The 15,124-nt window shown below is 36.7% G+C and overlaps 1 protein-coding gene across 1 annotated transcript; it reads right to left on the bottom strand.

Moving 5' to 3' along the window:
* Positions 1 to 12,147: 12,147 nt before the first annotated feature.
* On the bottom strand, positions 12,148 to 14,448 carry LOC122293651 (myrcene synthase, chloroplastic-like). The gene is made up of 6 exons (XM_043102173.1): positions 14,332 to 14,448; positions 13,984 to 14,242; positions 13,510 to 13,885; positions 12,900 to 13,347; positions 12,552 to 12,800; positions 12,148 to 12,450 (listed from the first exon to the last, which is right to left on the bottom strand). Exons 1-6 carry the CDS (start codon positions 14,446 to 14,448, stop codon positions 12,148 to 12,150), a joined length of 1,752 nt encoding a protein of 583 aa, XP_042958107.1.
* Between the last annotated feature and the right edge of the window lie 676 nt (positions 14,449 to 15,124).

The raw sequence follows: 15,124 nt of genomic DNA, 5'->3' as shown, positions 1-15,124 counted from the left end.
ACACCTAGAGCTCGATTGCCATTTGGTTTGTGATAAAATCCAAGAAGGAAGTATCATCACCAATCACGTTAGTAGTGGCGCACAGGTTGCAGACATTCTAACTAAGGCACTAGGATCTAATAGCTTGCATATGCACTTACACAAGATGGGAGCAAAAAACATCTACTCCCCACCTTGCGGGGGGCTATTGAAAGAACAAGAGGAAACACAAGATAAATGCCACCAACATGGCTGTGACTCAGCAGAATTGGAAAGCAAACAAATTGTGAGTGATGCAGAAGGAAAAGGAAAGAAAGTGGAAGCAATGAAGGAAGTGGCATGGCATAAAGCTACAAACTACAATGAACTAAGGAACCAACGAGTCCTTTTTTTATTGTTTTCTATTTGTATGTACAGTAGAGAGTTTTGTTTCTTTGTTTCTTTTGTTACTTTTGCACATAGTCATCTATATATATATATATATATATGTAGGTTTCAAATGTAAAGAGTAGTAAGGAAAGTTAATGAAAATAATACAAGGGAAAAACTTTCTCCCCAAAGATACTCTTTGCCTTGCAGTCTCTCTATTCTCCTAGCAACATAGTGTTTGATATCTTGCATTTTATTTTTTCTGTTAAAGTGGACTGGTGCCGTATGATAACTTAATTCTAGCCTTTGATTGCAAGATACCAATTATCAACTCAATCGTGTTGCTTTAAATTAAGGTTCCATGCACTAGTTTATGAAAAATCATTCTCACAACTTAATTTTCTCCCGTCAACTTATCAACTTTTCTGGGGTATGACTCCCCTAGCCAATAAATATTGTTACTCATCCGTCCACTTGGAAACTAGGGATGTAAAACTTCATGTAATTAACTTGTGACAAGCTAGGATTTAAACATTTAAACAAAGAAATATAGCATACAATATATCTATAATATTTCCAAGAAATACAAGCAAATTCCGATTTGACTAGTGAGATAAAGACAAGTTAACTTCGAGTACACATGATCTAGTTGGATCCAAATATAAGAAATTATAAAGAGGAAAAAGTAGAAATCTAGATATTTATACGTAATCTAGTAACAATAGCAATCACTCATCAATTCTTTGCTATAGGAATGGGATGAATAAAAAGCGCTTGCACGCTGTCCTTAGTCTCACGTTCTCCAATGCCAAGACCATCTCCATACTGGTACATGAGTTGGGATACCCTTACCACATTAACTGCAATATTAATAAATCTTTCATATAGCATTGGATTGATTTAGGATTATCCCCCCTCTTTAACTCATCCTAGGTTAGAAAACACATGTAGAAACATGTTATCCTATGTTCATGTGAAGTAATCCAAAATATTTTAATAAAAAAATTAGGATACTGTGTGTTACTAACTGTAGATGTTCTGAGATAATCTGTAAGTTGAATAATAAATGATGACAAATGAATTATATGAGGATACTCTTTCAATAATTCCAAGGCTTCCTCTGTTATGGGATTTGTGATGAGAAAATAACAATGCACCAATACATTTGGTATTGCTACTATGATCCATCCACATTCAAGGTTTTCTTGAAGGCTTGGTGTATATCCGTTGTAAAACCAGTATGCCTCCACCATATACGATTTACATAGATCTACCCACTAAAAGATTTGTGGTGGATAAATAAATTAGAAGGGTTATAACAAATAATAAATTTGATCTAGTGTAAATAGTGATGAATAGAAAAGTTCAAGCCTTGCTACCTTTTTCATGTACCAAATGGTGGCGGCGAAAGAGGGTTGGAAGCTACTTTTATATATTGGCCTCTAATATATAGTTAGTAAAAACGATTATTCATTAAGAATTTTTAAAAGCATGTACTGGCTATGGTAAGACTAGTATACCAACTAATTATGTAATTAGAAATGATGTATTAAATTTAATGTACGTTCCATTAAATCAAACTTGTAGATTTGTCGAATGCAGTTTGATCTGCATTTACAAAAGAAGAACTGCAATCATCTGATCTAAAATCATTGACGAAGATCTTCACGCTCTTTTTATCAAGGTTCTTGATTAGAGATCAGTCACATATCTAAAACGGACTTTCCAAATTGATTCCTGATCATCAGAGGAACAAGCATCAGTGCTGGTACATGGGTTTCACACACCTATGGAGAAGGAAGGGGTAGTGAAACTGAGATCCAAAGGTGAGGTGTCTAATTGTGCCACCACTGAATAAGTATTTTGTTTATTAGACACAGTTTTCATTCAAATTAAGTTGGAGGATACTTCCTACAAGCCATCTATCAAAAAAAAAAAAATAGACAAGTATCTATTAAATATGTGACATGCACGTAATTTTTTTATAACAAAAAAAAAAAAAAATCAGTTAAAATTTTTTTAAAAGCATTGTGTACAGAAAACTTCTTATCCCCCAAACCTGTAGTAACTCTCAAGCTATGTTTCCCAACACGAGCATTTGAAAATTGCTGAAGCCTCGGTCCACACGTGGACTCTACCTTCTATTTTTTCCAACTCGTCTCATTAATATAATTTTTTTAAATTCTCATATAAAATATATAAATAATTTAAATTTTTTGAATATCAATTTAAAATTTTAAAATTTTAAAATAATAATAATATTAAAAAATAATATTTTAATCAACTTTCAACTTTTATATCAATTTAAAAATTCTCATCTCAACATTCAAACCTACTAAGTTTTGCATATTTATTTAAAAATAAATAAATAGAATCTATTGTTAAAAAATCTTTTTTTTTTTTTTTTTTATAACTCAATTTATCCATTTTTTAAATTTATTTCAAAGAAAATGCTGCACCAATCTTGCCTTTCTTTATTTTGTTTTTTTTAAAATAAACTTCGTTCCATTCATGAATCTTTGAAATAGCTGAGGCCTGGGTCCTCACATGCACTCTACCTTGCATAAATAGCCGTTGATATTTCTTTCGCTCGTAAACTTCCGAACTTTTTTCTAGCCGTTGACCTTGGAGGCTGAATTTTCGGGACTGGATTTTCTAAGGGTACTTTTCAAATTTATTATTAGTGTAATTACATTATTTTATTAAATATTTTTAAAATATCTTTAAAAATAAGAAAATAAACTTTTTTATTTATAATTAATTCTTAAATCACTAAAAAAATAAAATAAAATAAAATAAAGTACCCAAACAGTAATTTTTAGTAGGCAAACTCGAGGGTCCAAGTATTATTTTCCTTAGTAATAATATTTAAAAAATAAAAGGATATTGGGTAGCATTAATTAGAGCTCTTTATAAAAATTATTTTGAAGACACAAAATTACCTATTCTCGGGGAACCAAATTCAACCCGTCTCCCTTGTAGAAAAATTCTACTCATAAGCTCATACACCATACACTAACTATTTTTTCAATTTTTTTATTTTTTATTTTTTACAAAATATTTGGTATATAAATAATAAATAGTAAATTTAAATTAGTTTAAAAAAAATAAATTCAAAAAAATTTTAAAAAATAAAAAAAGTGAGGTGTGTGCTGTGTAAGACTTATGAGTAACAAAACTCAAACAAAAAATAAAAAAGTCTGCATGGCCTACCATTAAGACGATCATGTTTTGGTGGTCCCTACACATTAAGACATATTTTAACTTGCTTACTTCTTCTTGGTACCTAAATGATTTTGTTTTAGGCCCGGTATGAATATAACAATTATTTCATCTTATTTTATTATTATAATATTTTTAAATTTTTATATAAAATATAATAAAAAACTTAATTTTTTTTTAAATTTTATAATAATAATAATAATATTAAAAATAATATTTTATTTAATTTTTAACTTTCATCTCAATTCACAATCTAAACTGTACCTAAAAGTTGATAGGACACGGCATGGCAAAGGGTCTTACTGGGAATTTCTTCATAATATCTGGGTTTTATTGTAAAATATATAAATAAAATTATTATTCTATTAATTCAATGAAAAACTAATTATTGATGGGATCCGATCACTATAATATTTTAGTTACGATAATTTGGAGATTGAAAATAATTCAAGGGAAAAACTTTCTCCCCAAAGCTAGTCTTTGCCTCGCTGTCTCTCTATTCTCCTAGCAACATAGGGTTTGATATCTTGCATTTTATTTTTTCTGTTAAAGTGGCCTGGCGCCGTAAAATAAATTAATTCAAGCCTTTGATTGCAAGATACCAATTATCAACTCAATCGAGTTGCTTTAAATTAAGGTTCCATGCTCCAGTTTATGAAACATCATTCTTATGACTTAATTTTCTCCCGTCAACTTATCAACTTTTGTGATGACCCGCTTTTACGTATATTTTCACTGAAGGGTTGTTTTTAATTTAATTAATATATTAATTTATTTATTTTAAATTATTGTGTTTTAAATTAGTTTTAATTTATTTGATGTTGTGTTTAATTTAGTTAGTCGTTTTACAGTTTTTAATATCGTTTTCGGCAGATCTGTTTTTGGTTTCCAGAGTGAGGATTTCTCAAAGGTTTAAAGAAGTATTCACCATCCCATTCCCTTGTAGCCGAGATGCAAAGCAGCAGCACAAGTCAAGCCAAGATGCAGAGCAGCAGCAACAGACCAAGTCACTGTCTGAAGATGATGGAGGGACTCCCACTACACTGCTGCGTTAGTGGAGGCAGTTGGCTAGAAATGTTTTCATACATGCATAGAGTACGATACAATGTCAGAATTAGTTGTGCTTTTTGTTGTCTTTTTCTTTCTAATATGCCGCATTACACATAAAGGAGTTGTATATATATACTGCATTTTTGTATTCAGTTTTCTTCAATGAGAAAAGAGCAAGATAGTTCTTTCCATTTCCTCTTTTCTTCACTCTTTAACATGGTATCAGAGAGGGTCTAGCGATCTTTTGTCACTTCATCATCTCTCAGGATTTTTCACAAACACCTTTGCTGTATATAACTTTTCCCTTCATTTATCATCACTAATGGCAGAAACTGAGCCCTCTACTCACAATATTCCCATACCTCCTACAGAAGACCCAATGAAACCTTTCTATCTTCATCATAGTGATAACACTCATACTATAGTTATCTCACCTCCACTCACGGGATCAAACTACATCTCATGGAGCCGTTCTTTCACCCTAGCCATCTCAATCAAAAATAAGTTGGGCTTTCTTGATGGGAGTATCCCAACTCTAGAACTAACTGACCCTCTATACATCCCCTGGTTATGCTGTAACAATTTAATCCTTTCATGGATTCTTAACTCCATTCGAAAGACATAGCTTCTAATGTCTTTTACATCAGCTCTGCAAAGGAAGTTTGGGAGAAGCTTAAGACACGTTTTTCTCAACCTGACAATGTGAGAATATACCAGTTACAGCAGCAGCTAGGAACAATTATTCAAGGAACACAATCAGTTAGTGAGTATTTCACCCAACTCAATGCCGTTTGGGAGGAGCTGCGCAACTACAGACCATTGCCATGCTGTTCTTGTAGACTCTGCACATGCAAGGCACTCAGCTCTGTTAGTGAGGTACAAATCTCATATTATGTTTTCAAATTTTTAATGGGTTTGAATGATTCCTATGAAGGCATCAAGGGACAGATTCTACTTATGAGTCCTATTCCCTCTTTGGACAAAACGTTTTCTATGTTTTTGCAAGAAGAGAGACAAAGGGAAGCACGTGCTATAGTGCTACCCATTGCTAAACCTTCAGCACTGGCAGTTGTCAATAATCAAGCTAAGAGAAGAGAAAAGTTTGAAATTACCTGCCAACATTGTGGGAAAGTTGGTCATGCTCGGGACAAATGCTATAGGCTTGTTGGTTTCCCACCAAACTTCAAATTTACAAAGTCCAAACCAGGATATTCTGGCAGCAATGGCTTACCCTCAACTCATTCAGCAAATCAAGCCTTCTCTCAAGGGATTCAAGTTCAACAAAATCGTGAGACACCACAACTATCATTGCTTCAGGATCAAGTTCAGAAACTCATGGCTCTTGTCAATGGTGAGACACTACAGCTCAATCATGGTCAACCATCTTCCTCCCTAGCACCCGAACAGTCCAAACCATCTCTCAAACACCACTCAAACATGGCAGGTATACCATCCTCACACTCTACAATTTTCTCAAATTTTGATCAAGGTCATTCTAGTCCATCTCTACATTCTGTTACACATTCAGCACCTTGGATAGTAGACACTGGCGCCACAGATCATATGATCTGTTCACCTTCATTATTAACCACCATCACTTGTACCACTCAAGCCCAAGTCCAATTACCCAATGGTGCTAAGGTAGCTATCACACACATAGGAACCGTGCAACTCTCAAATGAAATCATACTCACAAATGTTCTTTGTGTCCCTACCTTCACTTTTAATTTATTATTTGTCAGCAAACTCACTCACAACTCTCCTTTATGCATTGTGTTCTTGCATAATCATTGCTTTATACAGGTCCTTTCTTCATGGATGACGATTGGACTTGCTAAAAATTGTCATGGTCTTTATTACCTTCTACCCAGCTCTCTCGGACTCAAGATTTCCAGCTCAAACTCTAATTCTCTCATGGCTCAACCAAACTCTCGGGTCTGCCATACAATGAAATAGCAAGAGTTTGATGTATGGCACTTTAGACTAGGGCATTTGTCAAATCAAAGGATGAATCTAATTCAATCCTCATTTCCTGATGTAAAATGTAAAGACCAAAGTCATTGTACTGTCTATCATTTGGCTAAGCAAAAGAGAACTTCATTTCCCACAAGCACTACTTGTTCTTCTTCAAACCTTGACTTAATACATTGTGACATTTGGGGTCCCTATTCCAAACCATCCTTGGAGGACATCAATACTTCCTTGCCATTGTTGATGATCACAGTAGAGTAACATGGGTTCACTTAATGAAATTTAAATCAGAGGCCAAACAAATTCTGCAATCCTTCATTAAAATGGTAGGCACCCAATTCAACTCCAAGGTTAAATAAATTAGAACAGACAATGGTATGGAGTTTCAAATGCCAGATTTTTTCAATGACAATGGGATTCTCCACCAAAAAACATATGTTTACACCCCACAACAAAATGGGGTTGTGGAAAGAAAACACCAACATTTACTCAATGTGGCTAGAGCCTTACTTTTTCAAGCTTATGTTTCATTAAAATTCTGGGGTGATGCTATATTAACAACCACTTAATCAATAGGATCCTGACCCCCATTCTGAAAAATAGAACTCCATATGAGATTTTGTTTGGTTCTCAACCTTCATATGCAAACTTGAGAGTTTTTGGTTGTTTGTGCTATATGTCTACCCTCAAACATAATAGGACCAAGCTTGATCCAAGAGCTAAACCATGCCTATTCCTTGGTTACCCAGTTGGAGTAAAAGGTTATAAGGTCTATGACTTAAATACTCACACTACCTCCATTTCTCGGGATGTGATCTTCTTGGAATCAACCTTTCCTTTCCAAAAATCTGATTCCACCACTGATTTAGATCCCAACTCCTCAAGTCTCACATTGCCACCACCCCTTCCAGACATTTCCTTTCCTTCCTCTACTCTTCCATCCCCTCCCACTCAAACCTCTTTTTTTGATGAACCTGCTGAACCCGAATCTAACACCCCTGAATTCTCTTTACCTTCACCGAATTCTTCTACATCTTCTCACTCAACACCTACTGATTCAGATTCTCTTCCCATTGATAATGCTCCTCCTCACACTTCTCCACAGCTTGTTCCCCTTCGGAGGTCTGATCGAGTTAAACATGCACCATCATATTTGCATGACTACCATTGTGCTGTTGCCTCATCACAAGATCACACGCCTCATTCTTCCACCATTCATCCACTTGCTTCTCATCTTTCATACAATCATCTTTCACCTTCTCATAAGCCTTATGCATTGTCTCTTTCACTTATCCATGAGCCGAAAACCTATGATGAAGCTATTGTTTCTGACCATTGGAGAAAAGCCATCCAATCTGAACTTTCTGCCCTTGAAGCTAATGGTACCTGGACCATCACCTCCTTGCCACCTGGACAGAAAAGCATTGGCTGCAAGTATGTTTTTAAGACTAAGTTAAAATCTGATGGCAACATTGATAAACACAAAGCCCGCTTGGTAGCTAAAGGCTACACTCAAAGAGAAGAATTTGACTATCAAGAAACTTTTAGTCCTGTTGCTAAACTCACTACAGTGAGATTATTCTTAGCTTTAGCTGCTATCTATGGTTGGCACTTGCACCAACTTGATATTCATAATGCCTTTCTCCATGGTGATCTTGATGAAGACATATACATGGACATTCCTCCTGGTTTTCAGCTCAAGGGGGAGTCTTATACTGAAGGAAAGAAACTTGTATGCAAGTTACACAAGTCCCTTTATGGCTTGAAACAAGCCTCTAGGTAATGAAATTCAAAATTCACCTCATCTCTCATTTCCATGGGTTTTCATCAATCAAAATCAGATTATTCATTATTTACTAGAAATGACAAATCTGGTTTTGTGGCTCTTCTTGTATATGTGGATGATATCATGTTCGGAAGTAGTAACTTGGCAATCATTGACTCCATCAAAAATCATCTTCATACTCAATTTAAGATTTGAGACCTAGGAACTCTTAAATACTTTCTTGGGCCGGAAATAGCAAGGTCATCTGTAGGCATTCATATTTGTCAAAGGAAGTACACTCTAGAAATTCTAGAGGATGCTAGACTACTTGGAAGCAAGCCTATTAATACTCCAATAGAGCAGAATCACAAGTTGTCTCATTCTTCCATGGATTACTTGAGTGATGTTACAAGCTATCGTAGATTGATTGGGAGGCTCATCTACTTGTCCATTACCCGGCCTGATATTACATATGCAGTCAATGTTTTAAGTCAATTCGTACACAAGAACATTTGCACACAGCCCATAGAGTACTTAGATATTTGAAGGGGTCGATTGGGCAAGGCATTTTCTACTCCTCTAAGTCAGATACACACCTCAAAGCTTATAGTGACTTGGATTGGCCAGCTTGCCCTGAAACACGAAGGTCAGTGACTGGTTTTTGTGTATTTCTTGGAGACTCGTTGATTAGTTGGAAGTCAAAGAAACAACCCAATGTGTCTAGATCATCTGCTGAGGCCGAATATAGAGCATTGGCTCACACGAGTTGTGAAATTGTTTGGCTCACTTACTTGTTGAAAGACTTTCACACGCATCAAGAAAAATCAGCTCTTCTCTACTGTGACAGCCAATTGGCAATTCACTTGACTAAAAATCCCATCTTCCATGAGAGAACTAAACATGTAGAATTAGATTGCCACTTTATTCGGGAAAAAGTCTTGGCTGGGATCATAACCATGGTTCATGTGGCATCAAAATTTCAGTTGGCAGACATACTTACTAAGGCATTATCATCTTCTACTTTTCATTTTCTGTTATCCAAGATGGGTGTTCTTAATATCTATATATGCCCATCTTGAGGGGGAGTCTCAAAGGTTTAAAGAAGTATTCACCATCCCATTCCCTTGTAGTCGAGATGCAAAGCAGCAGCACAAGTCAAGCCAAGATGCAGAGCAGCAGAGCAAGCCAAGCCAAGAAGTAGAGCAACAGCAGCAGACCAAGTCACTGTCTGAAGATGATGGAGGGACTCCCACTACACTGCTGCGTTAGTGGAGGCAGTTGGTTAGAAATGTTTTCATACATGCATAGAGTACGATACAATGTCAGAATTAGTTGTGCTTTTTGTTGTCTTTTTCTTTCTAATATGCCGCAATACACATAAAGGAATTGTATATATATACTGCATTTTTGTATTCAGTTTTCTTCAATGAGAGAAGAGCAAGATAGTTCTTTCCATTCCCTCTTTTCTTCACTCTTTAACAGGATTGGACCTCATTTCTTTTTTCCATCTTTTCTTTTCTCTTTTTCCTTTCTCTTTCTTCTCTTTTTCTTTCTTTTTCTTTCTTTTTTTTCCTTCCTTCTTCCTCGTGCGTCGACCCCCCCGTGCGATTTCTCTCTCTCTCTCCTCTCCTTCATGCTGAAACACCCAACCACCCAGTACCGCCACTCGCCAGCAACGTGCCCCACACCACCACCACCGTTTTCTTCCCCTCCCTCCGGTGAACCACCCCACCAAGTTTTATCTCCAACCGTGCTGCCGTTTAGCCAAAAAACCATCTTCAAGCCGAGCGGCTTTTCCTCCGATTTGCCACCGTCGCTCCACCTCCGGCCACCACCTCCTCACCACTTCATCATCGACTCCTTGCCATCCTAAACCACCCATTTCTGGCCTCAATCCTTCGCCGGAACTGTCCCCACGAGCTAACTCTCCGATTTGGGTATTTTGGCCTCCTACCGCCATTTCCACCACCACCCACGGCCAAAACGCATTTCTTTTATCTTCATAAATATCTCAAGATCTTTCCCTATCAATTTCGTGCCTTGATTTGTTCCCGTTCGAAAGTGGGTGATTTATTACCCACGACAACAGTGTAAATTACACTGTTACGTTGCTTTTCCTCCGCTGTTTGCAACGCTGCGAGCTTTCAAAAAATACTGTATAGCGCTGTAAGTATTTTCCAAACTCTGCTTTTAGATTTAAATGTATTATGTTCTTACAATATTTATTTATCTGTTGGTTGGTTGATTCCAGACTGAGTCCGAGGAGTTCGGGGGTCGGATGGATTGAGGATGGAGTGCTTGGTTTTGACTATTTGTGATTGCTTGATTATTTGTGCCATGAGGCGTGCGTTACATATTGCATACATGTGCATTTTATTTTAAGTGAGAAAATCATGTTTTGTTGGCGTAAATGGATTTCGGGTGCGTGTGTCTCACGAGCTCAAGCCGAGATGAGTTATTATCTCGGTGGAGCTCCTCTAGTCACTCAAGAGTGGATAATACTGAGTGACATCCCCCTGCGACGACCGGATGGCACGATACGGTAACGCTGTCATGTCGACTCCATGGTCCCTGGAGTGGCGGGGACTAGAGGATGGCCTGGCCAGGTACGCGCTGGGCGCGAGTCTGGGCATCGCTTGTTTAGGTGTCACACGCGTAGCCGTTACCTGCGGTGTGACACAGAGCCAGGGTGTGCGGATGATCCCTAGGGGAGATCATGGTGCATGCATAATTGGATTGTTTTTATGATTTTCAGATGCGGGCCATTTTCTGGAAAAATGGCGAGGTTTGGTTTTGAGACTTTTGATCCATTTTCTGGGAAAATGGTGGTTTGGGCCATTATCTGGGATAATGGCGAGGCTTGGTTTTAAGCGATATGTTTTTGGACCAAATGAGTTTTTTGGCGTATGTGGAAAAATATGGTTTTACGGGACATGTGCATTGGCTTTTCTCTCATGCATGTTTTTTGAGTTTTATATGTTTTTATCTAGTGGTGTTTGGATTTTACTTACCTGCAGCACTATTTTTAGTTCCGTAGATTTTGGTGCAGAATTCGAGGAGGAAGAGGAGGCTGAGCCCGAGGATGAGGCTTCACTGGAGTTTTGAGTTGGGTTATGCTTTATATTGGGCTTTGAAATAATATTTGTGTTTTGTAATATTTTATTATATAAGATTTGAATAGCTTTGTATTAAACAAGAAAAATTCTGGTATTTAGTTATATGGCTTTGCTATCCGCTGCGTGTTTCTTCGTGCACATTTGTTGCTTATATACACACTTGGCACACGTCGTTGGGGTGGTGACCCGTGATGTCATCATCTGGACGTCTCAATTTTTCCGTATCGGTGCGTGGGGATTTGGGGGCGTCACAACTTTTCTGGGGTATTACTCTCCCAGCCAATATATATTGCTCCTCGCTAGTCCAGTTTGACTCGAACAATAAAAAAGCTGCACGTGCGTAGCATTTAATAATTAATTATCTTTTAGCATTTAATTGGGAGACCAGGGATGTAAAACTTTATGCAATTAACTTGTGACATGCTGGGATTTAAACATTTAAACAAAGAAATATAACATACAATATATCCATAATATTTCAGGGAAATACAAGCGAATTTCGATTTGAATCGTTCATCATTTATTTTTGCAGGAAGAAGTATTACTAGTGAGATAAAGACAAGTTACTCTCGAATACACATGTTCTTAGTTGGATCCAAATATAAGAAATTATAAAGAGGAAAAAGTAGAGATCGAGATATTCCTATGCAATTTAGTAACTCTAACAATCATTCATCAATTATTTACTATAGGAATGGGATGAAAAAACAACGCTTGCACTCGGTCCTTAGTCTCGCGGTCTCCAATGCCATGACCATCTCCATACTGGTATATTATTTGGGCTACCCTTCCCATGTTAACTACAATATTAATAAATGCTTGAGAGAATGGAGAAGTTGCAAAACGTTCTCCATTAATTGTCTTCCACGCTGCACTAATCAAGGACTTCATGTAGTGACGAGCATCTTCCTCACTAGCACCGGTATCTTTCATATAGCATTGGATTGATTTAGGATTATCCCCCCTCTTTAACTCATCCTAGGTTAGAAAACACATGGAAAAACATGTTATCCTATGTTCATGTGAAGTAATCCAAAATATTTTTGATAAAAAAAATTAGGATAGTGTGTTTTACTAACCGTAGATGTTCCGAGATCATCTGCAAGTCGAACAATGAATGATGACAAACGAATTATATTGGGATACTCTTTCAATAATTCCAAGGCTTCCTCTATTATGGTATTTGTGGCGAGAAAATAACAATGCACCAGTATATTTGATATTCCTGATGTGATCCATCCACATTCAAGGTATTCTTGAAGACTTGGTGTATATCCGTTGTAAAACCAGTTGGCCTCCACCATATACAATCTACATAGATCTGCCCACTAAAAGATTTATGGTGGATAAATAAAGTAGAAGAGTTATGACAGATAATAAATTCGATCTAGTGTAAATAATGATTAATAGAAAAGTTCAAGCCTTACCGCCTTTTTCATGTACCAAATGATGTTGCATCCCTTTTCCTTGAGAGTGTCAAAAGCCATTTCATTAACTGTGTTATAGACGGAAAGGAAACAAATCTGTAGATAATATGGCAGTTGTTCCATAGCATTGACATCCCATCTAGACCACGTGAAAAAATTACATGTAAGTATTTGCATCGAAGATAAACAGCCATATTTGAAGTATTGGAGGTGTGCTACCATTAATACAAACCTCTCAATAGCATCTGTGAAGAGTTCAAGTTCTTTTAAAGTGCCGTAGATATCATAGACATCATCTATTACTGTCACCAATATATCAAGCCTTGTTAACATTCTTCTCTCATATCCAAATTGAGGTTCAAATAATGCTCCCACTGCCCATAGAAAATTCTCCACCACCCTATCCCTTGCAAAGCTCAAATCTCCTAGGCCAGTGCTCCTCCACCACCTTTTGTATAAGGTAAGGAAATAATATTAGTTTAAGAACTATAGCATGTATTATTGCAATTTCTCACCTCTCTAATCTAACATATATCAAGTGAATCTCTTTGTAGCTTTCGAGGTTGAGATCCAAGTTACAAAATGAGGATAATTAAACATGCGTCTTTACCTTGATAGTTCTTTTAAATCTTCTTGGTGGACTGCTTGTACCATATTAAAATCGAGTTCCGCAAGCTCAAGCAAGGTAGGGTTCATATCTTCCCTACTCCTATATGCATCAATGAACCACCATGCTTCCAACCTTGTCACTCTCCAATGCAGTGGAAGCTCTAGGGCGTGATTCACCATTATACAAAGATATTGATCTTTGCTTTGATCCACGTACTCTTTTAGATGTTTGGTTGCAAAATCTCTTGCTTCCTCCAAAATAGTTTCACCTTGTCTCAAGTGGAACGAGGCTTCATACAAAGCTAGAATTCCCTCGATATCAACACAAAGACATTCTTTAAAATCCCCATTTTCGTTAATAAAACTTTTGAAAGTCTCTGCAAAAAACAAAACTCAACAATTGTTAAAAATAAATGAGGGATAATGAATCCAATATATATATATATTTTTAAAGCATTACTAGTATGCTTTTTACCTTGAGGTACATCATATCCATGTTGTCTCAACAGTCTAAACTCAACAGCTGTGGCATATAAACTTTGCTTCTTGCAAACATCACCACTATGATGAGTATTGTGTTTGTTTTCCACTATCCTCCTTATTTCGTCCTCAAAATGATAAGATACTCCAAGTCTTTGCAAGATATCAATAAGCTCGAGGGGCTCCATCACTTTAGGAAACATCATTGCTACTTCTCCCTTCAGCTTACCTATCTTTTGTGTGAATGACGTCTCCTACAAATTAAACCAATTTTGGGACAATCCAACAATAATTACAAAAACAACCGAGACAAACAACAAGAAAATAGAATCGCACACTTTACCACATATTTGCTTCTTAATGATTGGATGTAATCATAATGCCAAATGGTAGGATGGTAATTTGCAGATCTTCGAACAATATTGGTAGAGTCAATATTTGAGTTTGCAACGAGAGCCATGCTATGGAAAGGATGAGGTGCATCGCCAACTTTCCCTCTTGTTTGTTTGGATGGGAACAATGTCGCGGGTCTGCAATTTTGGATTGAATCAAGAATAGTAAGACACATTGTGTAAGCCATTAGGGAAGCTTTGCTTTTCTGATTAAATGGACTGTCGTGGAACATATGCTTAAGCCTTCAAGCATATGACCTTTTATAGCGATCCTTGGGTGGCTATCTTAGTGACGATATTAAGGCCACACTGTACAAGTTAGCTATTTCAAAGAATCTCATGATGAAGCAGTCAAAGGTGGCGGCGAAAGAAGGGTGGAAGCTACTTATATATATTGGCATCTAATATATAGTTAGTAAAAACGATAATTCATTAAGAATTTTTAAAAGCCTGTACTGGCCGGCTATGATAAGACTAGTATACCAAATAAATTATGTAATAGAAATGACGTATTAAATTTATTGTGGAGAAGGTGTTATAGTTCCATATATGGAAAATTCAATCAAACTTGTAGATTTGTCAAACCACATTTTCGAAAGTAAAAAAATGTTAAGAGACCGGTTTGAATCATGTGCTGATGTGCTAATTAGGCGAGATGCATGCATGCACCAACGGCCGTGGCCACGTGATAATTTCTCTAACATCATAATTCCACGTGAAATAATTCAATTCTCTGCCATCTTT

Source organism: Carya illinoinensis, chromosome 14 (genome assembly GCF_018687715.1).
Source record: "Carya illinoinensis cultivar Pawnee chromosome 14, C.illinoinensisPawnee_v1, whole genome shotgun sequence".
Taxonomy (NCBI): Eukaryota; Viridiplantae; Streptophyta; class Magnoliopsida; order Fagales; family Juglandaceae; genus Carya; species Carya illinoinensis.
The sequence above is the reverse complement of the archived record's forward strand: the minus strand, read 5'-3'. Positions and strand labels throughout refer to the sequence as shown.